This window comes from Canis lupus, chromosome 9 (genome assembly GCF_048164855.1).
Source record: "Canis lupus baileyi chromosome 9, mCanLup2.hap1, whole genome shotgun sequence".
Classification (NCBI taxonomy): Eukaryota; Metazoa; Chordata; class Mammalia; order Carnivora; family Canidae; genus Canis; species Canis lupus.
In genome coordinates, this window is record NC_132846.1 from 2,613,993 (window position 1) to 2,641,494 (window position 27,502).

Consider the following 27,502-nt stretch of genomic DNA (forward strand, 5'->3'; position numbering starts at 1 on the left):
ACCTTGTAGACTGAAAAATTTTGGACTTCGCACCAAAAGCAGTGGAAACTAAGGAGTGATCATCATATTTGTATTTAAAACATATCGCTCTGGCTGCTGGGTACAGAATGGTTTAGAGGGAAACCAGAAGGAGGCAGGAAAACCAACTGGGGGGTAGAGGGAGGATAGAGCTTACAGGTGGAAGGTGATGCTGTCTTTGACTAGAGAAGTTACAGTGGGGAGGGACAAGTAGATTCAAAATCTACACGGCAGGTACACTCCTGAATAGGGTGATCAAGTATGGGAGATGAAAAAAAGAGAAATTACAAGGGGGGGTCCTAGGTTTCTAGGATGACTAACTAATCAGGTGGATGATAGCTCCTTTAATTATGATGGGGAACAATGGAGGTCAGATTGTGATAGAATGGGAAATCCAAAGTTTGGATTGGGATATGTTCAAGAAGAGAGGTCCGCATTAGCCAAGTGATAGTGGAGCTCATCAGCAAGCTAGGGCAGGGATAAACATTTGGCAGCCTTTGGCCAGTAGATGTGAAGCATGGGAACAGATGAGGTTGCCTTGAGCAATAATGTTGAGTGAGAAGAGAAGATGACCTAGGACTGAGTCCACAAGAAGTCCTGATGTTGAAAGTGCACAAAGATGAGCCAATGGAGAAGAAAGAAAAGGAAAGTCTAGAGAAGTAACAAGACAGCAAATGGAGCATGATGACACGAAAGCTAAGGGAAGACGTGATTTCAAGGAGGGAGAGTTCTATCATTGAGACAGTTGATGAGCGGGGTGCCCAGATGGCTCCGTCTCCATTAAGCCTCCCACTTGATTTTGGCTCAGGTCATGACCTCAGGGTCATGAGATCAAGCCCCACATCCAGCTCCTCACTGGGCATGGAGCCTGTTTAAGATTCTCTCCTTCTGAGCCTTGGTGTCCATCGAAAGATGAATGGATAAAGATGTGGTTTACGTATACAATGGAATATTCCTCAGCCATTAGAAACGACAAATACCCACCATTTGCTTCAACGTGGATGGAACTGTAGGGCATTATGCTGAGTGAAATAAGTCAATCGGAGAAGGACAAACATTATATGATCTCATTCATTTGGGGAATATAAAAAATAGTGAAAGGGAATAAAGGGGAAAGGAGAAAAAATGAGTGGGAAATATCAGAAAGGGAGACAGAACATGAGAGACTCCTAACTCTGAGAAACAAACTAGGGGTGGTAGAAGGGGAGGTGGGTGGGGGGTGGGGGTGACTGGGGGAGGGGGCACTTGATGGGATGAGCAATTGGTGTTGTTCTATATGTTGGCAAATTGAACACCAATAAAAAATAAATTTATTTTTATAAAAAGATTCTCTCCTTCTCCCTCTGCCCTGCTGTCCTCCCTTCCCACTGCATGTGCACCCTCTCCCCCTGCCTCTCTCTCTAAGAAAAGGGGGAGGAAGGGAAAGAAATTGATAAGTAATAAAGAAAAATGAACTGAAAAGCATTTAAGACTTCAGAATGAGGTTCAGTACAGTGTGGGATGAAAGAAGCTACTAGGCTAAGGTCAGAACAGCTGGAAATTATCTATAAAGGGGAGACCAAATAAGGCAGAATCTAGAACAAGGTGAGAAGTCTAGGAATTTTTTTAAAAAAGGAAATAGACCAGAGAGAGGCCTGAAGTATAGGTGACCTAAGAGAAGTTGTGCAAAGAAACTAACCCTAGAGTTTACACTTAATTCTTAGTAATTGCGTAGGAGTTTGTTGGGATTGTTCTTTACTGATTGTAGTATCTAGTAGAGAACTTCCTGTTGAGGAAGCAGAAATGAAGGCTTAGGAGTGGGCAGGTGGGAGAGGGAAAGTGGGGAAAGAATAAAAACCCTAGTGAGAAAACAGGGCTTCTGGAAACCTTCACTGGCTGCAGGCAGGCTCAGTCATGGTCATATGGGGAGAGCATGCTGCACTTCCTGAGTTATAGTGTCTCCACAGCTTCATCAGTCCAGAGACCTAAGCCCCAAGACAATGTCTATTGGCATCTTCCTGTTGGACATATCACCCACCTATCCTGAGACAGTGGTGCATGCAACAGGGAGGTTGGAATGATACTAGGAAGGACCCAGGAGAGAAGGAGGGACTCAAGGATTAGGAGAGAAGATAGGCATGACAGATGGAATGAGATCCCCCGGAAAGCAGAGGAGTGGATCCAGAATTCACAAGGACTGACAGACTTTCTAACGTCATGGAGGTTGGATGTGGGTAAAAATAAGTCTGTGGATACGATGGTGGAAAGTGGAAGGAATGCCAACCACCGTTTTCTTTGTGAGGCACAAAATCAGATGTTCCACTGAGAGCACAGAAAGGAACAGGGGTGCGAAGGTTAGAAGAGAGTGGAAGGAAGTATAAACTTTTTCACAGTGACTCAGCGGACAATGTAAATACAGCAAGAGACACCCAGTTAGGCAGAGTCAGAGCGACCGTGAATTAATAGTGCTGCCGATTTGCCTGGTTTTGTGTGTTTCAAATCAGGGATTTGCCAAAGTTTTCCTAATTCCTTCACCTACAGGGAAGCCTGACTGGATCCCAGGATTGTAAATTCAAGCCCCAGATTGCAGGTGGAGCCTGAAAAAAAGAAAAAAATTAGAGGTGCTCCTAATTCCTTCAGCTGCATTTGATTTTATTTGAGCCTCTAAAGCATTTTGTCCATACTTTGAACCTGCTTTTTACTACTTTATAATGTTTTATTTCCCTGCTAAAATATAAAACCCCAGAGTAAAGAGTGATGGTTTATTCATCTCTCTCCCTCAAAGCACCTACAACAGTTCTTTGCAAAAAGTACTTTATAGACATTTTTACGTTTAACTATTCAAGTACATAAAATGGTTCATTTAAAAATTTAGTTGTTTCAAGATCAAGTCTGCATAATCAAGAAATGGTAAAGACCTAGAAATTAAACTAAAAGCCGCAGTCAACAAAATCTGTTAAAATACATCTAGCTCTATCATGAAGGGCAGATATTTTTTTAACATCCTCCTGCCTCAGAAACTAAAGAATGGTGGCTCAGAGAACAAATTCCACAGCATGAGAATAGGAAAATCAATACTGAATGAACACAATCATCATCTAAAGACATATCTTACTCAGTGATTTAGCTCAGCATGGAGTCTGATACCTTCTAGCAACCTGAGAAGACATATAGAACTTTCTTTCTGGACATCTACTACCATTATTAGAGTACTACAGTTTAATATAGTTGTACAGTTAATACAATTATCGTTATATAATTTAGTTACCAGTTTTAACTAATAAGATAAAGTTATTTTTCAAATCAGATTTCCTATACATGAACATTTAAAAACCAGTAATTACCAAGTTAAAAAGATTCCGCCAGGAAATGACCAAAAATATAGGCAACATTTATCTTCAGACAAAATACCCAATTGTGGAGGGCAATGTTAACTCTTTTAGTATCTTTTAAACACTAAGCCTGTATTTCAACATGGACATGGTACTTCATATGCACTCACTTTTCACAATTCTTTCCTCAATTCAAATGTTTCAACCAAAACTTCAAGCATTTGAAATTGATTGTTGAGTAATAACTTCAGCTGACCTATTGGGAGAACACTAGTAGATGTCTTAATTTTTTTGTGTCAACTTGACTGGCTAGGGATGCCAGGATTACGTTATGTCTAGGTGTGTCTGAGAGGATGTTTCTGGACATGATCAGCATTTGCATCAGTGGGCTCAGCAAATTGTGCTCCTCAGTGTGGGTGGGCACCTTTTGGTCTGCTGAGAACCTGAATAGAACAAAAGGGAGATGAAAAAGGAATTGATCCTTTTCTCCTGCCTCATGGCTGAGCTGGACATTTCCTCTTCTCTTGCCCGCACACTGGGATTCATAGCATTGGTTCCTCTGGTTCTCAAGGCTTCAGGGTCAGACTGAACTATACTACAGGTCTTCCTGGGTCTCCAGCCTGCATGGCAGATTCTGGGATTTCTTAGCTTCAATAAACATGAGCCAATTTCTTGTAATTAAAAAATACATACATTTTTAGAAATACATACATTCTGTTGGTTCTGTTTCTCTGAAAAACCCTAATACAGTGTACATACAGATATGTTATCTGGTACTTCCCCAAATATACCCCACCAAATATCACAAGAAAATATATATCCTACAAAATATCCATTACAAAATTTTTTTAAAAAAGGATTATCCATTACTACCATGATATAAAGTGGTGACACTTAATGAGAATTTCTAAAATCCTTCAAAAATAAGCTATTATTTGATCAGACAACAGAAATTTTTGCTGGGAAATATACTTTCAGTACATTAGTTTTATAGAAATTGACTGCATTCAAGCAGAAGTTCACTTTATGTTATTTTCAGACAATTACGTATGTTCAAAATCTCACTGGTTCCTTCTTAACAGTCTGGTAAGTGCCAGAACTGATAGACTTCAATGATAATTTCTCTAGGAGGTCTGCTAAAAAAAAATCATGCAAAACCAAATGAAAGCCAAATAGTGATGATATATTTTGACATGGGCTGCAGCTACCCAATTGAATCAATCAAAAAGCTTATCAACAATTACAATGTAAGGGATTAGCATTGTGCAAGTTTGATATCAGCTATCAGTGTGAACTCTCCCAAGGCTTCCTCTGATCAACCAGCACCATTTTGACTCCCTTCTTATTATAAATGGGTTAAGATCCAGAAATGCCTAAGTAAAAACAAAGGCGATTTTTGCATACTATCTCATTTTTTTATTACCAGCTCCTAATGTTTTTCTCATAATATGAATAACTATTAACAGAAGAACGTTTCTTTTTATATTTCATGTAAGGCTTCAAAGAAAGAACTAGAATATTACCCATATCTGGTACCTCTTACACCTGAAAAAAGGCTTAAGTACAACTAATTACAATATTTGTGAACTTAGCTGTGTCAATACTACTCTAGATGAAATGTCCTTTAAATGAAAAGTTTTCCTTTTATTTACCTAGGATTCTAAGGCAAACCAAGAAATCACACCTTCTCTGAAATTGCACATTGTATACATATTGCAAAAATATTAAAAATTAAATAATTTAAAATTGAGTTAAATACATATAACAAGTTTAGGAATTGAAAGCTTTACTCGAACACAAAAAGCTACCCAAATAAAATTCCAGATTTTTAAAAACAATAAAACCTATTATTTATCTAAAAGTCAATATACTTATTTAGTGGCTATTAAGATAGCTGCATTTGCAGAAGATTTTTAAGGCAGTGAGACTACTCTGTATGATACTATAGTGGTGGATATAAGACATTATGCACTTGTCAAAACTCACAGAATGGACACCACCACAATTGAACCCTAATGTAATCTACGGACTTTGGGTGATAATGGTGTGTCAATGTAGGTTCATTGATTTTTAACAAATATTATCATCCTGGTGGGAGATGTTGATGACAGGGGGCGGTTGTGTGTACGTGGGGTAAGTGGTATCTGGGAACTCTTTGTACTTTCCTCTCAATTTTGCTGTGAACCTAAAATGGCTCTAAACAATAAAGCCTTTTGTCTCAAAGATTTAAAACACTATGATACAAGGTGATTTCTCTTGAAAGTTTATGTGAGTACTAATCAATATGCCATTTTTCACAAATCTAAGAAAAAAATTATTTCCAATGCAGTATTAGAGAGTACCTAACTTAACCCTAGGGAGTAGTATAACTTAACCCTAGGGAGTAGAAGCAAAGGACCTGTAAATTATGTATATTTTGTTCCTTGTGGAGATGGCACCCAGGAAAAGAGGAATTGTTTGAGAAAATTTTAATGAGATATACAGAACATCAGAACTAGAGGTATGCTAAAGCTACCCCCAAAATATCTTCTGGCCTAAAATATCACCATCTATCTCTTAGCATCTGTAGAATAAGGTAAGATAGAAAGGAAAATGGAAGATCACGATCACAGAGTGCCTGGTCCACTCAGCAAAACTAAAGTTGGACTTCTCAAGATCAAAGATGGTGTTATCTGTTTCTCCCAACAGTTGTTCTTTTTGGCCATAGCTTGTATACCCAACTAACCTGACATCATGCCCACATCCTGACTTCTGAGTACGTGGGGGAAACTGCTATAGAAAATATCTGCAGGGCGCCAGGGCGGCTCAGTTGGTTAAGAGCTGGACTCTTGATTTTGGCTCAGGTTATGATCTCAGGGTTGTAAGACTGAGCCCCATGGCTATGCCTTGAGTGAAACCTGCTTAAGATTCTCTCTCTCCCTCTCCCTCTGTCCCTCTCTACCAAAAAAAAAAATCAAAATAAAAAAGAAAGAAAATATTTGCTAAAAGATGGCTTCTTGAAAAACATGAGAAAAATAATATCATGGATATTATTGGAACAAGCAGTTTATATTTTTAAAAAGCTGAAAAAAAAGGAAGTGATAATCATAAAATATTGAACTTACTAATTAAGCTCATTTAATTTTGCTACTTAGGATGGCTCTATGGATGATTTTCTTATTCCAACTCCAACTAAAACAAAGGGCAAAATATTTGAGGGAGGAAAAACATAGCAAAATGTGAATATAATAGGTTTTCTACTAAACTTCAACCTTCTGGCATTTTCACTTATTCTTGTTAAAATAGTGTTCTATATTTGAAGTTTCTTGGAGATAAATAATGTACAAAGTGGCAATATGATGACTTATGGGCAAGAAATGAGAAACACAAGACACAAATTTTCCCTAAATACAGAAAAGTTGAAGTGGTTTCATTCATTTTTGCTTTCTGAGGGAAAATATGTAGCAAGAGGTAAACAGCGGAGTCAAGGTCTAAGCAATAATGACTAGCACTGAAATAGTCAGTAGTAAAGTCTTCTAACATGTCTAATAGAGATTTTGAATATCTAGGTAAAGCTTTAAAAAATCCATAAATGTAATACAGTAATAACTACCTATGGGTGAAATTCTCATTGGTTGTATAATTTATTTAGTTGCCCCAGCATACCACTCTTTATTTTATTTGTCTATTTTGGCACAGTTTAAAAACATTCTCTTTACTTTGGATATTTGATATAATTCATCTTATTTTTTATCGAATTTAATTTTCTACAAGATTCATTATAATTATGACCTCCATAAATAAGTTGACAAACGTATTGATTTGTCTCTTCTTATTGGTAGCAAATTGAAATTGTAAGTCTTCTAAAAGAATGTCAAGTTCTTCACCAAATTAATGTGTGATGTCTTCAAGATGGATTTAATTTGTGCCACTTGATAACAACCTTTTCTGGATTTGTAACTGTCTCTTTCCACTGATTTGCTGCTTCGGTGTGATTACTGTCTTCACTTATCCAAATCTGCAAAGGAACAGTACAATCATTTAACTTAACACAAAAACAGCAATTGGGTTCAAAATAGTTACTTCTTCTTACTGATGAAAGCCAGGTAGAAGTTGGGTTCACATTATTTTCAATTAAACGTCTTTTCATTTTTCCAAAACAACGTTAAAACATTTACTAATTTTGTATGATTCAATCCAACTTGAAAATTCAATGTGGAAGAAAAATTCAATATGAGATATTCTAAAATAATTTCTCCCCAAACAGTAATTAGTATTCTTCGTTATTCAATAGGTCTAGGAGTTCAACTTACAATTGATCCCAACCATTCAAAATCATCTTTGTAAAAGTAAGCTGAGATTAATCATGATATAAGTTAGACTGGTACAAAATGTACATTTTAAAGCACTTTTTACACTAGATAAAGCTATGATTTTAACTGAAATCTAAACTATAACTTTAGGTAATAGATATGAATGAATTTGAGAAGACCGCAGAGCATTATGCAAGTGTAAAGCATCATATCCGTCACAGGCCCCAGAGGCAAGGGGCACAAGGGGTGCAAAGCCTGAATTCTCACCTGAGCTTTAGTACTAACAGGTGCTGTTTGGAATTAACTCCTCTGACATTCAGTTTCTAATTCTTTTAAATAAAGAAACTGAAGCAAGTTACTAATTTTCAAACTTTTTCTCCTAAATTTCCTGGTCTTAAAGAACTTTTCCTTCAAATAAAATCTTACAAAGAACCTAATATATGCAACAGGTAATACCAGAGCACCTTGGCTGAGATGAGTGGGAGGCTCTGAGTCCACATCCGGCTCCCCAACCATGGTGGCTCCTAACGATACCAGAGAAGCCACAGGAACAGATGGCCAGCAAGAACCCTTCCAGAATTATTATTCTTAATTAGACTCTCAACCAAGAAAGTGGAATCACCAAAAAAGTTATCCTGAAAAATCACATGTCAAGAAAATCTCCCATTCCATTCATACATGGTAGCTGAGGCTTGAGGATATAGGAAAACTTTAACTGAATGCATTTCACAGGCCTCATGGTGACTACTCATATGACTTCTTGAGTCCAAACTCCTTCTCAAATAGGAATAAATAAAGAACAACAAAACTATAACTTTTTTAACAAATATTTTAGGTAGAAAATACATGAAGAAGTGAGTCAGAGTTAATATTAATCTTTGGAAATTCACACCTAATTGGAGGACTTCATGTAGACTGCTAAGAACATCTTGTTATCAAGCAGAAGCTTTTAAACCAATGATGTAGATTTTGGACTTTAAATGCTAGTCAAACAATCATAATGAAGATAAAAGACAATGGGCAGCTGCCATTAATCTACTCAGAGTAAAAGAAACTACAAGGGAAATAAGTCCCTATAGGATTGACAAGGAAGCAAGTGTTCTACTGTCTTACACAGACTACTAAAAAAATTTTAAGAGAGTAATCCAGACACTAAAATCATCCATCTAAATACCATCACAACCACTGCTAAAACTAATGTTTTCTAGAAATTCAAGTCTAATATAATTCAGTTGATAGCACACAGAGTTACATGTTAAATTTAACATGAAACAGAATGAGGTTGGGTATCTGCAGCCTTAGAAAAGTCTATTTAATTGCTTAGTGTCAGTACCATTAACTAGTCAATGGTACTGAAGATCTGATCTTTCTTATGGTATTTATAGTTGAGAAGCTCAGAAATAGACTCATTCTAAGATAAGCAGCCTAACTGCACAGAAATTCCAACTACTTGTATTAAAGCAAAATCTGACAGGATATCATTTTTGTGGCAACATTAAATTTTAACTTATGATGCTGTAGAAATTTATTCCATTCAACTTCAATTTTATCCTCCATTCCTTTTGTTAACCAACTGTTTCAATGCATAGAAAAGAGCAAGGAAAGGATCAAGGTAAAAAACTCCCTACTAACCTGCCCCACAAAGTGTCGTCTTCTTACAGAGCTCCGACTATAAAGCTTAATGAGAAAAAGAATTTCTTTTTCATTCTGTAAAAGTGGAAAAATCATAGTTTCTCCCCACTTTACTCTTCCATTGGAGGCTTTCAGTAAGCGGGTCTTCTTCTTATAAATCAACTCTCCTGAACTAAACATTGCCACCTTCACAAAAAAACCTAAAAAAATAAGAAGTTGTGATATGCAAAATTTTATTTTAAGTGCCATACAAAGATAGTATACCTATATATTATATTTGGTGTGAAAATAGATATAGACCACTTATAAAGATCCGAAGAGCTACAGGTATAACAGAAAACATTGCTAGTAAACTTGGTAATTTTAATCACACTTTACAAAGAACTACAGCAACCTTGAAGGAATTTAATCTTCCCCTAACCTGAATGCTATGAAAAAGAGAGGGGTCAACTCTTTGGACAGCTGGAGGAATCTAATTCCCAATTTTGCAGAGGTACAATTCTTTGCTTGAGACTCTAGAGGTTCAACAGATGCCCACTAAAGAAAATCTGTTCATTAAACAGATTGAGATGGACAGCTTCCAGTACAGCTTCCAGTAATGGTATAATAGCTGCACAAACTCATCTTCCCATACATAACAATGATAAACCCTGAGAAAAATTTAAAAAACAAACAAACACTGTACAAGACATTAAAGAATGATCAAAAACAGGAAGAAACTGAAGAGGAGTCAAGTCTTAAAAGATGGGAACTGTACTGGGCAAAATTCAGGTTTCTGAAGCTTTCCACCTAAGCACAATGCCCAGTCTGATGGACACACAGGCCAACAGTTCAGGCCGAGGGTGCAGTCTGACTAGTATGAGTCGTCACAAGGGAGAGCTGAGGCTGCCAGGGCAGCAAGAAAGTGAGCAAACTTCCAGAAAGGAGGCAGCTGTAAAGTGAGGAGCTAGTCGGACCATGAGATTTAGAAAATGCAGATGTGGATAATCCCAATTAGCAGTTTTGGTTAACGAAAGACACCCGTTGGTGTAATAAACCACATCTGTAGACTTCTCTCATGGCCTTGTTTCCTAGAACTAACCCTGTGTAGTCCTGGTGATTTGTTCTTTTCATGCCAAGTTGGATTTTATTTGCTTATTTTTATTTTATGATTCTTCCATCTATCTACACAAGTGGTAATAGTCTATAGCTATTTTTTCTATGCACTATTTTTTCTGTTTTGATACGAGAATATGCTCACCTCATAAAGTTACTTTTTCCATTGATTTTCATGCTTTGGAACAGCTTATATAAAATAGGAATTAAATGTTCCTTGAAAATTTGGTAGACTCCACCAGTAAAATCATCTTGGCCTGGTGCTTTTATTAGAGGCAATTCTTTAACTACCTACACATGGTTATCATTTTATTCAGATGTTCCCCTGCTTTTGGAGTGAATGGCAACATTTTCTTTTCTCTGAAAATCAGTTATTTTATATAGATGTTCAAATGAATTGGCAGTTTTAAATGATATTATTTATTATTGAACCTCTTCTGAATTTGCAATGTTATCCTCTTCCTTGTTCATGTTTTATTTTTTGCTCAATCCAACTCACTATAGGTTTGTCTATTTTATTGATCTTTTCAAAGAAAGGGCTTTGGGTTTTACTGATTATGTCTTTTTCTGTTGTCTTGATAATTATCAACTTCAACTTTACCTTTAATTCTTTAGGTCTACTTTCCTCTGTGTTTGTTGGGGTTTTCTTAGCTTCCTGAACTGAATGGCCAACTGCATTTATTGTTAGTCTTTGTAGTTACAGTGGACATCCAGACATCTTATAGAAGAATAAAGGAGCACTCCTACCATACCATACTCTTAGCCCTTCAGGTAGAACTGACCTCAAACTTCCAGCTCAGGGAACAGCCATGTGAACCAGGCCTAGATAACACAAAGTATCAGAACCCCTTCTTCTGCCCAAAGGAACAGCGAAGGAAAAGTGTTTTAGTGTTTCTGTTTGATATTTTTAGGTTTTTAAAATTAAGCTTCTAGTTAGAATGTTCAACAAAGGGTGTAGACCTATAGAAAGGATAAATTATCTAGGCTGGTGAAATGTATCTGACAGTCCTCTGGACACTCAATCTATATTAACTAATGAACTAAATAGGGAATATGATCAAATGGATAAAAACCAAGAGAGCATGGAAAGTTGTCACAATGACTAAAATGTAAAATCCAATAAAGTAATTTTAAGTTAAAAGTGTTTAAGTATTATGCTGAGTGAAATAAGTCAATCAGAGAAGGACAAACATTATATGGTTTCATTCATTTGGGGAATATAAATAATAGTGAAAGGGAATAGAAGGGAAGGGAGAAGAAATGGATAGGAAATATCAGAAAGGGAGACAGAACATGAAGACTCCTAACTCTGGGAAATGAACTAGGGGTGGTGGAAGGAGAGGAGGGCGGCAGGGTGGGGGTGAATGGTGACGGGCACTGAGGGGGCACTTGACGGGATGAGCACTGGGTGTTATTCTGTATGTCGGCAAATTGAACACCAATAAAAAATAAATTTATTATTTTTAAAAAAGTGTTTAAGTTCCATAATAAAAGCAACTAAGATTTTAATGTCAATTACTAAGATATGTAGGAAAAATTACCTTTTACTAATATCTTCTGAAGACTCCACTTTGGTTTTTTTTTTGTTTTTTTTTATAATAAATTTATTTTTTATTGGTGTTCAATTTGCCGACATACAGAATAACACCCAGTGCTCATCCCGTCAAGTGCCCCCTCAGTGCCCATCACCCATTCACCCCCACCCCCCACCCTCCTCCCCTTCCACCACCCCTAGTTCGTTTCCCAGAGTTAGGAGTTGAAGACTCCACTTTGAACCACGGATATACTTACTCAAAGTGAGAGGTGTCGAAGAGCTTGGAAGGTATTGTGCCTCAAGAATTTGTAACTGAATTCTGCTATTTACAGCTTGAAAACAAGTCCCCAGTTCAAGTTCTGCATGGCAAACCTGGATATCAAAAAAGTGCCTTTTGGTAAATAAGAATAAAGTTTTGCAGATACTTCAAAAATTAAAAAATAAAGAGCTATAGTAAGAAGTTTTGAAAGCTTTTTATTGACACACAAAGCTATGATATAAAAGATGGTTCGGATAAATGCCATGGATTCTGTAAATATGAGCTACTCACTTTCATGGATTCTGAAAATCCAAATCACACCTACGTACATACACACCTTTAAAATCAGGGTGGTCAAAAGACAATTAAAATTGAAAACAAATTAAATTCCTGAGCAGCGGTACTAAAGAAAATGTCCGTGAAATAAACACCAAAAAACCACACTCCCAAAACACTTAAATTCAGTCATTTGAATTATTTTTAATACATAAACTACAATAAAAAATTTCAAATATAAGAATCATCATTATTTTTCCCAATTGTAGACATGACAGTAGGTGCTACCCAACTTAGAAGAAAAAGGGTTATTCCAAGCGACAAACGTGTAGGTTAAAAGCTGAATTGCTATGCTGAGTGAAAGCCAGCCAAAGAAGAACATTAGAAAGAAGGAAGCTAGTGAAAGTAATGAGATAGCAAATAATAAGGAAAAAGTCAAAGAAAACCTGAGGAAAACAATGCAATGAAGCAGATTCAGAGAGGGGAAAAGTTAAAATGTGCTCTTCATTATTGCTAGCAGAAGAACATAAGTAAATTCATGAAATGGAACACAAGCCAGCCTACTTAGGTGAACTTCAAGGTCCCTGGAGTAAAAAAATAAAAGAAATAAACATAAAGTCATCCAAACAGAAAAACATTACTGTTCATGTGCTGAGAAGAATAGGTATGGGAATAAAGCAAGAGCATCGTGTTAATAGACCTCACTAGGGCTCGGAATAGACAGGCACAAAAATCTTTGTGAGTGTTGATGCCAACGAAGGTTAAAAAACCAGCTGAATGACACTCCATGAAGAGATTTATATTTGGTAATTGCCTAGTATTCCCCAGTAACTGACATAACTCATTGAAAAAGAACTTTTCCAAGTACATGCCATTGACTGAATCATGGGCATTTCCTTAAAACATGATCCTGCAGTTTTTAAAGATTTATTTATTTATTCATTTTTATGATAGACAAAGAGAGAGAGAGAGAAAGAGGCAGGGACACAGGAGGAGGGAGAAGCAGGCTCCATGCCGGGAGCCTGACGTGGGACTCGATCCTGGGACTCCAGGATCACGCCCTGGGCCAAAGGCAGGCGCCAAACCGCTGAGCCACCCAGGGATCCCTGATCCTGCATTTTAAAACTGGTCATCTTAAGATCAAAAAGATGTGAGATATATTTATACATATGATGGAATATCACTCAGCCATAAATAAGAATGAAATCTTGCCATTTGCTATGACATGAATGGACCTAAAGAATATTATGCTAAGTGAAATAAGATTTTAAAAAATATCATAGGGCAGCCTGGGTGGCTCAGTGGTTTAGTGCCACCTTCAGCCCAGGGCCTGATCCTGGAGACCTGGGATCGAGTCCCACATTGGGCTCCCTGCATGGAGCCTGCTTCTCCCTCTGCCTGTGTCTCTGCCTCTCTCTCTCTCTCTTACGAATAAATAAATAAAATATATTTTTTAAATCATATGACTTATTTCACTCAGCATAATACCCTCCATTTCCATCCACGTCAATCAGAGGACAAACATTATATGGTCTCATTCATTTGGGGAATATAAAAAATAGTGAGAGGGAATAAAGGGGAAAGAAGAAAAATGAGTGGGAAATATCAGAAAGGGAGACAGAACATGAGAGACTCCTAACTCTGGGAAACGAACTAGGGGTGGTGGAAGGGGAGGTGGGCGGGGGGTGGGGGTGACTGGGTGACGGGCACTGAGGTGGTCACTTGACGGGATGAGCAGTGGGTGTTATTCTATATGTTGGCAAATTGAACACTAATAAAAAATAAATTTATAAGAAAAAAAATAAAAATCATATGATTTTATACATATGTGGAATCCAAAAAACAAAACAAATTCTTAAATACAGAAAACAGTGGGAGAAGGGACATGGGTGGGGGGATGGGTGAAGTAGATAAAGGGTATTAAAAAGTACAGACTTCCAGTTATAAAATAAATAAGTCACAGAGATGAAAAGTACAGCACAGGGAATACTATAACAGCGTCACATGTGATAAATGGTAACTACAATTATTATAGTAAACACAGAATACTGTACAGAATTACCAAATCCTCATGCTGCACACCTGAAACTAATTTAACTATCCAATCATACTTTCATTTAAAAACATTTTTAAAAATACAATTAAATTGGTCATGTCATATGAAATAAAGAGATAGACAGTGAAAAGTGAACCACTTTATAAATCCAACTGTTGAGGTTAGACTTCCCCTTAAAAAGTCTAAAATCATGGTCAAACTCGTCTATTTTGGCAACAAATGCTGGATTTTTTTTAAGATTTATTTATTTTGAGAGAGAGAGAGAGAGAGAGTGAGTGTCCGTGTATGTGTGCATGCGTGTGAGCAGGAGGAGAGAGAAAGAATGCTGAGCATGGTGCCTGACAACATTTGATCTCCCAACCCATGAGATTATGACCTGAGTCAAAACCAAGAGTTGGATGCCTAACCAACTGAGCCACCCAGGCGCCCCAACAAATGCTGAATTCTGATAAATAAGTGAAAATACTATTTTTGCTTTTATTATCAGAATAAGAATGGATCCATACATCTCTTTGGTAGCATATATAAAATAAAGCCTTTGCTGATTTAAAAAAATGCTGCTGCTGCTCTTGGCATTTAAAAAAATAAATATAACAGTTACTTACTGTTTACAAAAGCCAAGGAAACCATGGCTAAAAATTTTTGTTATTATGGTTTTGTACCCATAATGTGATAATTCACATGAAAACACCTAATGGTGGCAAAACTTCTCTTAGTGTTACACACGGGTAGGGCTCACTTTCACAAAAATGAGCATTTGGCAAAGGGTTTGCCATTTCTAACTTGCCAATGCCATTTCAGAGTTCAACTCACTTAGTATGTTCCAGTATATCAATTTGGATTGTGGAAAACTATTCAAAGTGGTTTTCCATCTCCCAATAATCCCAAAATTAAAATTCCAATTAGCTGGTATATATTAAGTGCATTTTTAATGGGCAGAACACTGTGGAGGATATAAGATATGATCTCTGGTCTTACATTATTATGTATCATGTTTTAAAGAACAAAAAAACCTGAGCCTTCCTAGAATTATTGTTGAAAGTAAAAAGTTAAGCATAATTAGACCGTGATCTGTCTGGTGATGTCTCCTTGGTGGGAGCGATACGTGGTAGAGCTAAGAGAGCTGGCCCTGGGAGCAAAGCTTCTGCCCAAATTCTAGCCCACCAATTGCTGGCTAGAGAAAACCAGGCAAGCGCTTCAACATATTCGTCACTATGGTAGGGATAACAAGAGCAGAAAGCTCATAAGTTTGGTGTGAGCATTCAATCACCTAACAGCATATGGAGAGAGCCCAGATGTCCACTGACTGGTGAATGGATAAAGATGTGGTCTATATATATACAATGGAATGTTACTCAGCCATCAGACAGAATGAAATCTTGACAGTTGTAAAGACATGGATGGAGTTAGCAGGTATTATGCTAAGCAAAATAAGTCAGAGAAAAACGATTATCATACGGTTTCACTCATGGAATTTAAGAAACAAAACAGAAGATCATAAGGGAAGAGAGGAAGAAATAAAACAAGACAGAATCAGAGAGGGAGACAAACCATAAGAGCTCCCATAACTCTAGGAAACAACTGAGAGCTGCTGGAGGAGAGTGGGGGCGGAGGGATGGGGTAACTGAGTGACAGGCATGAAGGAGGGCACGTGATGTCATGAGCACCAGGTGTTACAGCAGACTGATGAATCACAACCTCTATCTCTGAAACCAGTAATACATTAGGTGTTAATTAATTGAATTTGGATAAAATAAAAATTAAAAAATCAAAAAATCACCTAAAACCACATCAGTTGTTTGGTTAAGTGTCTATAAATGTCAGCTATTTCTTCACACAAACCTCTTCCACATTATTTGACACAGAAATTTGGGTTCTCAAACAAATACTTCCATTGCTATTTGTCGAGGTCAACAACTCTGTAGTAAGGAAAATATTAGCTCTACATGAAAGTTCTGCTGTTTACGGTGACATAGCTGTCAGTATGGAGGATGGGTGTGGAAATCTGGCTCTGTCACTTTCACAATCCGAATATCAATTTTACACAGGAAACAAAGCATACTATTATTGCATTAGCCAATAGTATAAAACATTCACCGGTAACACAAGTTCACTGGTCCAGGGTACCTCGCGAGCTCCCTCAAGCCATCAGCCTTTCTGTATCCCTAGCACCCAGCACACAACAGATACACAAACATTTGTAAGGCCTCTAATACAGGAAATAATTTGGTAGAAACTTAGCCAAAACCATCCTTTCAGATTCTCCAAGGCAGATAAAAATGATAGCATCTCAATTTTCCCCAGAAAACACCTTTGCTGAGTTATCTTCTGATCCACTCTACTGGTCTTTAAAGTTTTATTATATGAATTACCCACTGGAATAGTATATTTGTGCCTTCTGTAAAACACGGCTGCAGATTACCATCTACCAAGCTAGTTTCAAAGATGCAAGTGACCAACCTGTCCCAGTTATGAGGCAAATTTGCTATATTTAAACAGAATATAAAAATAATCTAATAGAGCATGCTTTCACTCATTTATTCTTTCATACCTGGGTACCAATATTCAATGTCAAGAGTATAACAGGCCCTTATGAAGAGCACAATAAAATGGAAGCCTGAGGGATCCCTGGGTGGCGCAGCGGTTTGGCGCCTGCCTTTGGCCCAGGGCGCGATCCTGGAGACCCGGGATCGAATCCCACGTCGGGCTCCCAGTGCATGGAGCCTGCTTCTCCCTCTGCCTGTGTCTCTGCCTCTCTCTCTCTCTCTCTCTCTCTCTCTGTGACTATCATAAATAAATAAAAAATTTAAAAAAAAATGGAAGCCTGAGCCTAGTTTTGTTTAAAACAAGCAACTGAATTCTAAAGTATAATGAATGTTGTACAGAGAACACATAGGAGATGAAGACAGGAAATAACATACAAGAAATAACTACCTAAAATTTTCACTTTTTGATCAATCATAGAAATCCATTTTCATTTTTTAATCCCTAATTTAATACCCCTCTAATTCAGTGGTTCTCAAGCCAGACTGCGCAGTAAAATCACCTGGGAAGCTTCTGAAAAAAACAGCAGCTTCTGGCTCCCTCCCATCTCCCCTCGCCCCCAGAAAATTCTGATTTAGTTGGTTTAGGTGTGGGCATGTTTGTAAAGCTCCCCAGGTGATCCTAATGCGTAGCCAGGGTTAAGAACCACTTTAAATCACATTAAATTTTTTTAAGGTAGGTAAAATATAAATCTCACATAAACTTAAAATCACATATAGATTTGGCCTTACAGAAGCTTATGACTGATTTCTGTAAGTGCTATCCTGACACAGAAACTATATAATTAAATTATCAGGGGTTTCTAAACAATCTAAAGACAGTGTTCAGCTGGCTAGTTGAAAGAATTAAAATCAGATCTCAAAAATCAACACACAGTACAAATAATCAAGTTATTTAAAAAAAAAAAAAAACAAATCCAGCTATAAAAACCTCCATTTTACCCAATTTATGGACATTTAGCTTACTCATGATTAAACCACCTTCCTAGTCTATTTTAAGGCAATCTCAGAGTTTGGAATTTATTATTCTTTCTTGCTATAACTAAATTATCAATTAGTCACTTCAGGATTATTTTCCCTGAAGTATGAAACATTTATAAAAAATGTACAGGAGAAGGTAACTCTAAGGGTATTTTTCAACAGAGAAAGCAAAGGGTCTCTGTTAACCTTTTATCATTTACTTAAAAAGTATTAACAATGACAGTATTATTACTTCTTGAAAGCCTTCCCAACCCTCTAATATATTCTAGAATGTCCCAACAAAAACTCATCCACAAAATAATTCTAAAAGTATAAAACAGTTTTAACATTACATACTATTATCACTTACAGAAATTTTTGAAGGTGGCATTATATCCAAAGAGTAATCCATTTCCTGTGTGCTGAGAGTTCTGAGTGACAGTGAGCATTCTCCAATGGTTTTCTTCCTGGGAGTCTGGGTTTGAATCTTAAATACAAGCCTTACAGTTTGTAGACTTTGGAGTTTAATGGCAAATACAAAAGTTTCCATAAATTCAATAGCCTAAAAAAAAAACCCCACAAGAAAATAAGAAATAATAATATAAAAAATAATAAGAAGAAAACAATATAATAATAAAAGAAAACAATATAATAAGTAAAAGGAATGGGGAAAGAAAAGACGATATGCCAGTACAAAAGAAGTGAAAGTAACATTTTATCATCTAGGACAGGAAGATCTGATTTTTTTTGCAACAAAAAATATTTTTCAACGTAAGTCAAAATGACAATGACCATGAGTTGTTTTTCCAGAATTTATCCTGGACTGCCTTTCTTACTTTCACAAATCAAATCACCCTTTTAATTACTAAGGAATTCAGGTCAATATTAATTCCACATTTAGCAGAAGATAGCTTTTCTTTTTGAAAACTGGGTTGTTTTCCATCTTTGGTTCTGGGGTATCTTTCCTGCTCTTCACCACAATTTTCAACAGTTAATAAGTGGTTCAGAATCTCAGGTGTGCTCTTTCAGCAAGTACCCCAAATCTAACTGTTCATATTAAAAGACTTGAATTATTTCTATTCTTTGTCTAATATTCTTCCCACCTACCTCGGGCTCTGATTTCTCCTCCTGTGACATTTGCTCCATTCTTTGCAACCTGAAAATCAATCTCCTTGAAAAGTGCTACCTTCTCCCATAACTATCCACCCTAGGCAGCAAGTCAGTGTTTTCCGTGCTCAGAAGATTTTCAAACGTTCTTTCCATAACTCCTAATATTTTAAAAGCCCTGTCTTACCAAGAACTAACATCTTCTTAACACAAGATTGATTTTTGCTATCTACTTCCTTCTTCCCCTCTACTGCATTCTTTTGAAAGGGAGGGGGTTTTTTTGCCTTTTGAAAAAACACAATATCTGGGCAACTAACATCCATATTTTAGATACTGTGCCAACATTTTCACTTTTATTGTAATTGCTTACATCTGTATAGTCAAAATTGTGTTTCTGAGAGCCTCCCAACTACTGGAGCTATCTTTTTCTCTGAGTCTCAAGGCACAGGATCACACCACCAATAGAGTATTCATAAAATATGTAATGTTAAAACTGAAATGCAGTGAGCTTACACATAATGCAAGTGTGCTGGTCTGTCCCACATTTTGCTACAATAGGGGTAAAGGGGTAAACAAGTTGACAAATGATAATAAATTTTAAAAGTAAGATTCCATGCAAGAACTAATAGGAGAGCAATTTTTCCTAAGCTTAGTTTTATTTGAAAATAAAAAAGTGAAACTGTTTAATTCAGGAAGGATCCATCTTCAATATCAGCACTATAACCATATTTAAGATTTATTTCCATCTTGACTTTCTCTAATGCATATTTTCACAGTGAGATACTAAGACATGTATATCAATTTTGATTAGTGCCTTCTCACTTATTAAGAATATTTTTCCATGTCCTAAAAAACTCTTCCTAAACATTATTTTTTATAGCTGCCTAATATTCTATCACATGGTGTTATGGTTTAAATTTGGCCTCAAAAAGGATATGCTGAAGCCCTGACCCTCAGTAACTCAGAATGTACCTTATTTAGAAATACGGTCCTTGAAGAGGTAACTAGTGAAGTTAAGGTGAGGCCATAGTGGAGTGAAGACACAGCGACAGATGGAAAATGCCACATGAAGGTGGAAGCATAGAATGAAGTCAAGGAATGTCAAAGATTGCTGACCATCACCGAAGCTAGGAGAGTGGCATGGAACAGATTCTCCCTCACTGCTGAAGGAAGGAACCAACATGCTGACACCTTGATTTCAGACTTTCTCTAAAACTGTGAGAGAGAAAATTCTGTTGTTCTATGCCACTCAATTTGTGGTACTTCATTACCCAAAGAAACAAATGCACATGGTATATATGTAGCGTGAATTTTCTTAACCATTCCCCTATATAAGACATTTAGATAGTTTTCCAATTATTCCCCTTGAATAAAACTGCCAAGAATACTTTATATATTTAAATTATTTCCATGGAACACATTCCAAGTCGAATCATCATGTAAAGGCATATTAAAGCATATAAATATTTCAAAGCTTTGATGTTTTTTGTCAAAATAACTTCCATAAAGTTCTATGCTCTAGAGTACTTATAAATTTTTTCCTAATTTTCATAAGCAAAGAAGGATAGAAAAGAAAGAACAATGTGTAATTTAAATATGTATTTCCATAATTACTAGAGTAAACTTTTTCATGGTTATTAGCCATTTGAATTACTTTATTTTTAAATCATACATTCTTATAGAAAATACATTTCATTTGGATGGAAAAGCAGTAATGAGAAGACAGATGAGAAGAAAAAAATGAAGATATATTTAAACTAATGTGAAATCTGGGATCCCTGGGTGGCTCAGTGGTTTAGCGCCTGCCTTCAACCCAGGGCGTGATCCTGGAGACCCGGGATCGAGTCCCGTGTCGGGATCCCTGCATGGAGCCTGCTTCTCCCTCTGCCTCTCTCTCTCTCTCTCTTCTCATGAATAAATAAATAAAATCTTTAAAAAAATAAAAAATAAAAAAATAAACTGACGTGAAATCTAAAACCTATAAAACCAAAATCAGGATCATTAGTCTTCCAATTATAATAACTGGAAATATTTAAAAGAAATTTATTATAATCATGCAATTATTTCTCAAAGCCAAAGTGGGGTAGGAGAAAGAAGATGAAAATAGACCTTCATTTTCCTTTCATACGAGAAAAGTAAATGGTCTTCTTAGAATTGTTTATCTTGTATATACTTTAGTGATTATGATTTTCTTTTTAAATGCATCTTAACATTAGACAATGTAATATCAAGTATTTTTGAGACTCAAAATTGTCTTTAAAAAGTAAGGAATATGTAATTTGCAATTTCCCCAAAATAAAACACTTTGTTATTCCAAGTCTTCACATGGCTTAACGTGACTAATACAAAAGAAACCTAAAATGAAATTCAATCACAGCCACTTACATTAGAGCCTTCCTTGGCTGAAGATTTGAAATGCACTGGTTTGGGCAATGTAAGTATTCCTTTTATAGAAATAGTAGGAGTGTCTCCAAAACTAGAAGGCCAACTTAAATCTCTGCACTAAAAAAAATTAAAAATACAGTTTGAATTTTAAAAAGGACCCTGGCAATACAAATATTTGATGTTTTTGAGTTAATGACTTAAATACAAACTTATAAAAGTAAACTTTAGTCTACTGAGATCTCATTTCTTCGACCTTAAAATAATTTGACATTTAATGTTCTAGATATCATATCAATTTTCTTCTTAAGGTTAAAAACCACAATTCCATCATACCTACAGATTTATTTTCTTTAGTCTTTTTTAAATACTGTTTTCTGCAAAATACTACAGAATCCTAAATTCCAAATAAAGTATTGTCCAGTTCCCCAGAGAGAGCACTGTAAGTTTGTAACAAAAACATTCAAAACAAAAACATTCAATTCAATTCAATCAAACATTCATTCAAAAGTTGGTATTAACTATATTAACTAAAAATAATAATAATAATAATAATTAATAAATAAATAAATAAAAAGAAATGAACTTACTTGTAAAACTGTGATCCAGATCTGTTCTACTGAAGAATTATAAAACACTTTCACATGCAATCTCCCAAAATCTCTTTCATCTCCTGACAAAGTAATTGTATCTGAATTGTAAAAAGACAAGAACATTTGACATGCTATGCAATCCTTCTAATCCAATTACGCTTTGATACAATCTAATTTTAGGAACACAACTGAAAAATGCTGTAACTTTTTTTAAGTTGCCAGTTTAATAAAAAAAAGAAGTCACACTTCAATGTTATTATTAGAGTGCTGGGGGAGGCCTACTATAAAAAGTACATGGCTTAAAAATTTAACTCAAATATAGACTGAGACACTTAAGTTAAAACTAAGATAAACTTCCCCCAAGTAACACAGATATGGCTTTAATCCTATATGCTTCTGGAAATTCCTTCACTAGAATACTTCAAAACAAACAAAAGGCATTTAACAGCTTCACATTTTTTTAAAGATGCATTCATGCCTGAACACTGAATAATGGGCCATCCAACCTGGGTATTTATACACAGATAACAGATGTAACCATCTAGAGGTTTTGTTTTTTTGGTAGAAATAACTCCCTTAAGAATATAAAAAGGTGGAACTTTATTCCTTACCCAGGCTTCTGTTACTTCCCTGGGAATTCTTCCTTGAAGAAGAAGTGCTTGGCACGCTGGACCATGAATCATGTCTCTAGAGATAAAAATTGCCCTTAAGTCCGATATCACACATCAAATTTTAAGATTCTGACACTTATGCCCCAACACCCACCTTAGTATCAAACCGCATGCTAACCATGTTGACAAGTGTTACTGGTCAGAATTTCCCTCTTTTAGGCAGTAAAGAGAAAAAAAAGCTTTCTGTGTGTTATCAGGAAAATCTTAAATAACTTACTGGATTACATATGGGGAAAGCCTTTGTTGTTTGGGGTTTGGCTTTATAATAAGGAAAGAGGTTACCACATTTCCTACTTGAAAGTACTAGTAAAAATAAGAATATATTTGGAAGAGCCCTATTACCTAAAAACCTATTAAGTAGCAATCATCAAAGCAGAGTTCCCTCTGAACCAGCAATATCAACATTGCCTGGGAACTTGTTGGAAATACAAACTGAGGTCCCAGTGCAGAGCTACTGAATCAAAAGCTCTTGGGGTGGGATGCCTGGGTGGCTCAGTGGTTGAGCATCTGCCTTGGGCTCAGGGTGTGATCCCAGGGTCCTGGGATTGAGTCCCACATCAGGCCCTCCATGCGGAGCCTGCTTCTCCTTCTGCCTGTATCTCTGCCTCTCTTTCTGGGTCTCTCATGAATAAATAAATAAAATCTTAAAAAAAAAAAACTCTGGGGGTGAGATCTGGCAACCTGTATTTCAACAAGCTCCCCAACCTATTCTGATACACATTAAAGAGCTGCTGCTATAAAGAATTAATTCTGCAAAAAATTAACTTGACTGAGGATTATGAAGCATTATTTGTAATACATTTCCATTTTAATAAAATATATGTAAATACATTCACATGGGCAAAAGCCCACAAGTATATATAATAATATTTTCATGGTGTTTTTACTCTCAGTTACAGGAATATAGGTGATTTGTGTTTTTACTCTGCTTAACTATTTTCTAATTTTTAATAATAATCACAATTTACTTATATTTTTAAAAGAAACTTTTTTAAACAACAAAAATTATTCTATTTCAAAAATAGGAGAATGCTGTGTTAATATTAATAAATAACAAAAGTCCTGTATCTCAATAGAAATACTAATTTTTACTAAGTAGGTAGCTATGTTCAATAAGGAGAGTTAGATCAATAAGCACATCAATAACCATACCATTTTAAATTCCAACTGCCTTCAAGATTGCCTGAGTACATACCAACAGAGAGATGTTAAGATTCATTTAAAGAAAAAGAAAAAAAAAAAAAAAAGACTGCCTTTTAGCATTCAGCTGAGACCTTCCTGAAAAAATGGACGTGGGAAATGCAGTGTTAATTCCTCAGATATTACCACAGATTTATCTACAAAAGATCCACATATGTTGTTTCTAACATAACTCATACATTCCTCAATTTTTACCTTAAAAATAATCGTATACAATTAAATTTATATCAATAATTCACCTGCATGAACCGTTGAGATGAACTTGTAAGATCAAACATGGACTTGCTTAGCCCAGAAGAACTGGGAAGTTTGCTGGTCCTTAAATCACAAACTACAAAGAGACATGGAAAATTTTCTTTAAAGAAGAAACATTGGAATTTTACTTAATCACCATAAACTAAATCTCTATAGAAGTGCATATAAATGCAACCTATTTAAGAAATAAAGTCTTCTGGTGATCCCTGGGTGGCTCAGCGGTTTAGCGCCTGCCTTTGGCCCAGGGCACGATCCTGGAGTCCCAGGATCAAGTCCTGGGATTGAGTCCCACATCGGGCTCCCGGCCTGCTTCTCCCTCTGCCTCTGTCTCTGCCTCTCTCTCTCTTTCTATGTCTATTATGAATAAATAAATAAAATCTTTAAAAAAAAAAAAAAAAAGGAAGAAAGTGTTCTACTAAAGTTTAATTTTTTTCAATTATTTTACTTTTGTTCCAAACAGAAACCAACATAAATCAAACAACACATTTCAAAACCATATCAAATATCAAGCAGGAAAAACTGAACTCTTTTTGTTTACATTACAATTCTTCATCCATAGGAATAATCTAAGAGAATGTAGGTCCTCTGTGCTAAATGCAATTCAACTATGTAATGAGCACTTACCACATTAAAAAAATAATATTGAATTCCAGTGCTGCTATATTTCTAGTCTGTATTTCTAGTTTTCCCCCAAACTAGAAGACTTTTTAAAGAATGGAACTCAGAATACTGTGTATCCTAACACAGCACTTAAATAAATACTTCTACTTTGTTTTCAGCATCTCACCTTGAATTCAGCTGTTGATAGCTGTATACATTAAAAACTTGAAAAACAGAATTTTGACAATCAGATGTGTACATGACAGTCTAAAATTGATACAGTCCTCAAATATTAAACTAAGAAAGTTCTATGATCATGTAGGCATTTTCTGTTTTCTTTGTTTACACTTATGATTTCATCATGAGGTTGTATGTTTACAATTTTCACTGAATAGAGCAGGGAAGAAAAAAGCTAATAAATATCTGTTGCAGAATTTCTAAATGGATATATGATACTAAAAAAATGAAACTTTGGGATCCCTGGGTGGCGCAGTGGTTTAGCGCCTGCCTTTGGCCCAGGGCGCGATCCTGGAGACCTGGGATCAAATCCCACGTCAGGCTCCCGGTGCATGGAGCCTGCTTCTCCCTCTGCCTGTGTCTCTGCCTCTCTCTCTCTCTCTCTCTCTGTGACTATCATAAATAAATAAAAATTAAAAAAATAAATAAATAAATAAATAAATAAATAAATAAATAAATAAATAAATGAAACTTTAAAAAAAGGACAAATAAAATGGAATTTGGAACTCCCAACCATATAATTCATTCAATTTTTACATTAGGTAGAGTACCAGAGAGAAGTCATAACATTTATCCCATCACTTCTGAAGCCTGCTTTTCTCTTTTTTTTTTTGGTTTTTTTTTTGTTTTTTTGTTTTGTTTTGTTTTGTTTTGTTTTTGATAATAAGAATCATCTCTTCCAGGGTTTTAATTTGATTTCCACATTTGTTAAAGAGGAAAATATACAAAAAATTTTTCATACCTGATCCATATAGTCTCACTGCTTCTGAACGAGGGGAAAGGCGTCGGCTCAAATCAGGTGAAATGTGCTGATATCGATAGTACGGGTTGTATATATCGTAGCTGGCTCCATGCTGGGATGAACTAGAAAGCTCTACCTTTCGATCTCCAAAAGATGCTCTGGCAGATGCTGAAAGTAAGTGTTTCTAAAGTTTTATAAGACCCTCTTCTTAGAGTTATTTGCTAACAGCTGTTGCATCCAAAGTGAAGGGAAAAAATTTTGTCTCAAGTAATACTAAATCACATGTGTTTGGAATATTTTTTAAAAAGTACATTTATTGAGCTCTGCACACAGCACTCTGCCAGGGGTCAGCTGTGAACCCTGCTCTCAAGACAGTCTGGTAAATTTTTGGCATTTTTCTTTGCCCCATTAACAATTCTGTATTTTGTGATCTGAGTTTTCTTTTATTATTCTACTTACACAAAGAACATCTTTTAGTAAAAAGATCATTTTTCACAAATACACAGAACATTTATAAAAATTGACCAGAAGCTAGGATATACACAGAGCAGTTCTCAATAATTCCAAAAGGACTGAAATCACAGAATAAGGTTTTCTAACCACAGTGCAATAAAGCTAGAAACCAACAAAAAGGTGATTAGAGAATATTTTTATGGAAACACAAAGGATCTAGGACAACTGAAAAAATCTTCAAAAAGGAAAACATATGGAAAGATCTATGCTCCTATGTATTAAGAACGGAAGATTGGCACAATAAAATAAGATTGAGCAGAACAGAGAGAGACACTCATTATTTTGTGGACATTAGATTTACAACCAATGTAGCACTGGAAAATCTTTTCATTAAAGTGTGCTAAGACAACTGGATATTGGTATATATATACCTTCACCCCAACATAAAAAAAATCACAAAATATTAATTTCAAGTGGATTGTGGGTCTAAATTAAATGTTAAAGCAAACCAATAAAACTTGTATGTTTAAGGAAATTTATAAGAAAGTTTTCACAGCCTTAAAGCAGGAAAGAACTTCCTAAATGGAACACAGCATTTATCACAAAATTTTGTTAATATACTCAACTACTTTAAAATTGAAATTTTCCATTTTCAATTGAAGAGAGTGAAAAGGTAATGCACGGAGTGGGAGAAGACATGTGCAACAAATAGAACCAACAAAGGGCTCATACCCCAGAATATACAAGGAATTTTCACAAATCAATAAGAAAAAGACAGGCAAGTCCAAATATAAATTGGCTGTAAGACTCAAGCAGGCACTTCAGAAAAGAGGCTACCCAAATAGCCAAAAAACATGAGCAGGTGCTCAATTTTCATGAGTTAGGAGGCAAATGCAAATTAAAACTCCCAGAAGAATCCACTACAGACTCAGCAGGATGGTTAAAATAAAAAAGCCTTACAAAAGCAAGTGTTGGCAAGAGAGTAGCACAATGTGATCTACCAAACCCTGCTGGTGGGAATATAAACTGAGGCAATCACCATGAAAAAAAAACTTGGCAAATTCTAGGAAGGCTGAGATATATATATCCTGTGACATGACAATGCCGTTCTGGGACACATACACAACTGAACTGTCTGCACGTGTGCACCTAGGGACGTGTATGAGAGTGTTCATAAGCCTGAGGATCGCTGGAGGGGAAGGGGTCGGGGGATGGGGCAACTGGGGCATGGGCATGAAGGAGCTCGGGATGTGATGAGCACTGGGTGTTACATGCAGCTGATGAAT

General features: G+C 36.0%; 1 protein-coding gene across 4 annotated transcripts in view; it reads right to left on the reverse strand.

The window, feature by feature from the left end:
* Positions 1-2,628: 2,628 nt before the first annotated feature.
* TC2N (tandem C2 domains, nuclear) overlaps positions 2,629-27,502 on the reverse strand; it is a 71,930-nt gene continuing 47,056 nt past the window's right edge. For 3 of the 4 annotated variants that reach the window (XM_072837806.1, XM_072837804.1, XM_072837805.1), the window contains 9 exons: positions 25,764-25,931; positions 24,169-24,260; positions 22,670-22,745; positions 22,056-22,156; positions 21,469-21,585; positions 18,347-18,538; positions 12,140-12,254; positions 9,254-9,453; positions 2,629-7,326 (listed from right to left, as the gene is read on the reverse strand). In XM_072837806.1, coding sequence (XP_072693907.1) covers positions 7,216-7,326; positions 9,254-9,453; positions 12,140-12,254; positions 18,347-18,538; positions 21,469-21,585; positions 22,056-22,156; positions 22,670-22,745; positions 24,169-24,260; positions 25,764-25,931 — 1,172 coding nt within the window. In that variant the 3' untranslated portion in view covers positions 2,629-7,215. The remainder of the gene's footprint in view (positions 7,327-9,253; positions 9,454-12,139; positions 12,255-18,346; positions 18,539-21,468; positions 21,586-22,055; positions 22,157-22,669; positions 22,746-24,168; positions 24,261-25,763; positions 25,932-27,502) is intronic. The other variant, XM_072837807.1, reaches the window with a different exon arrangement.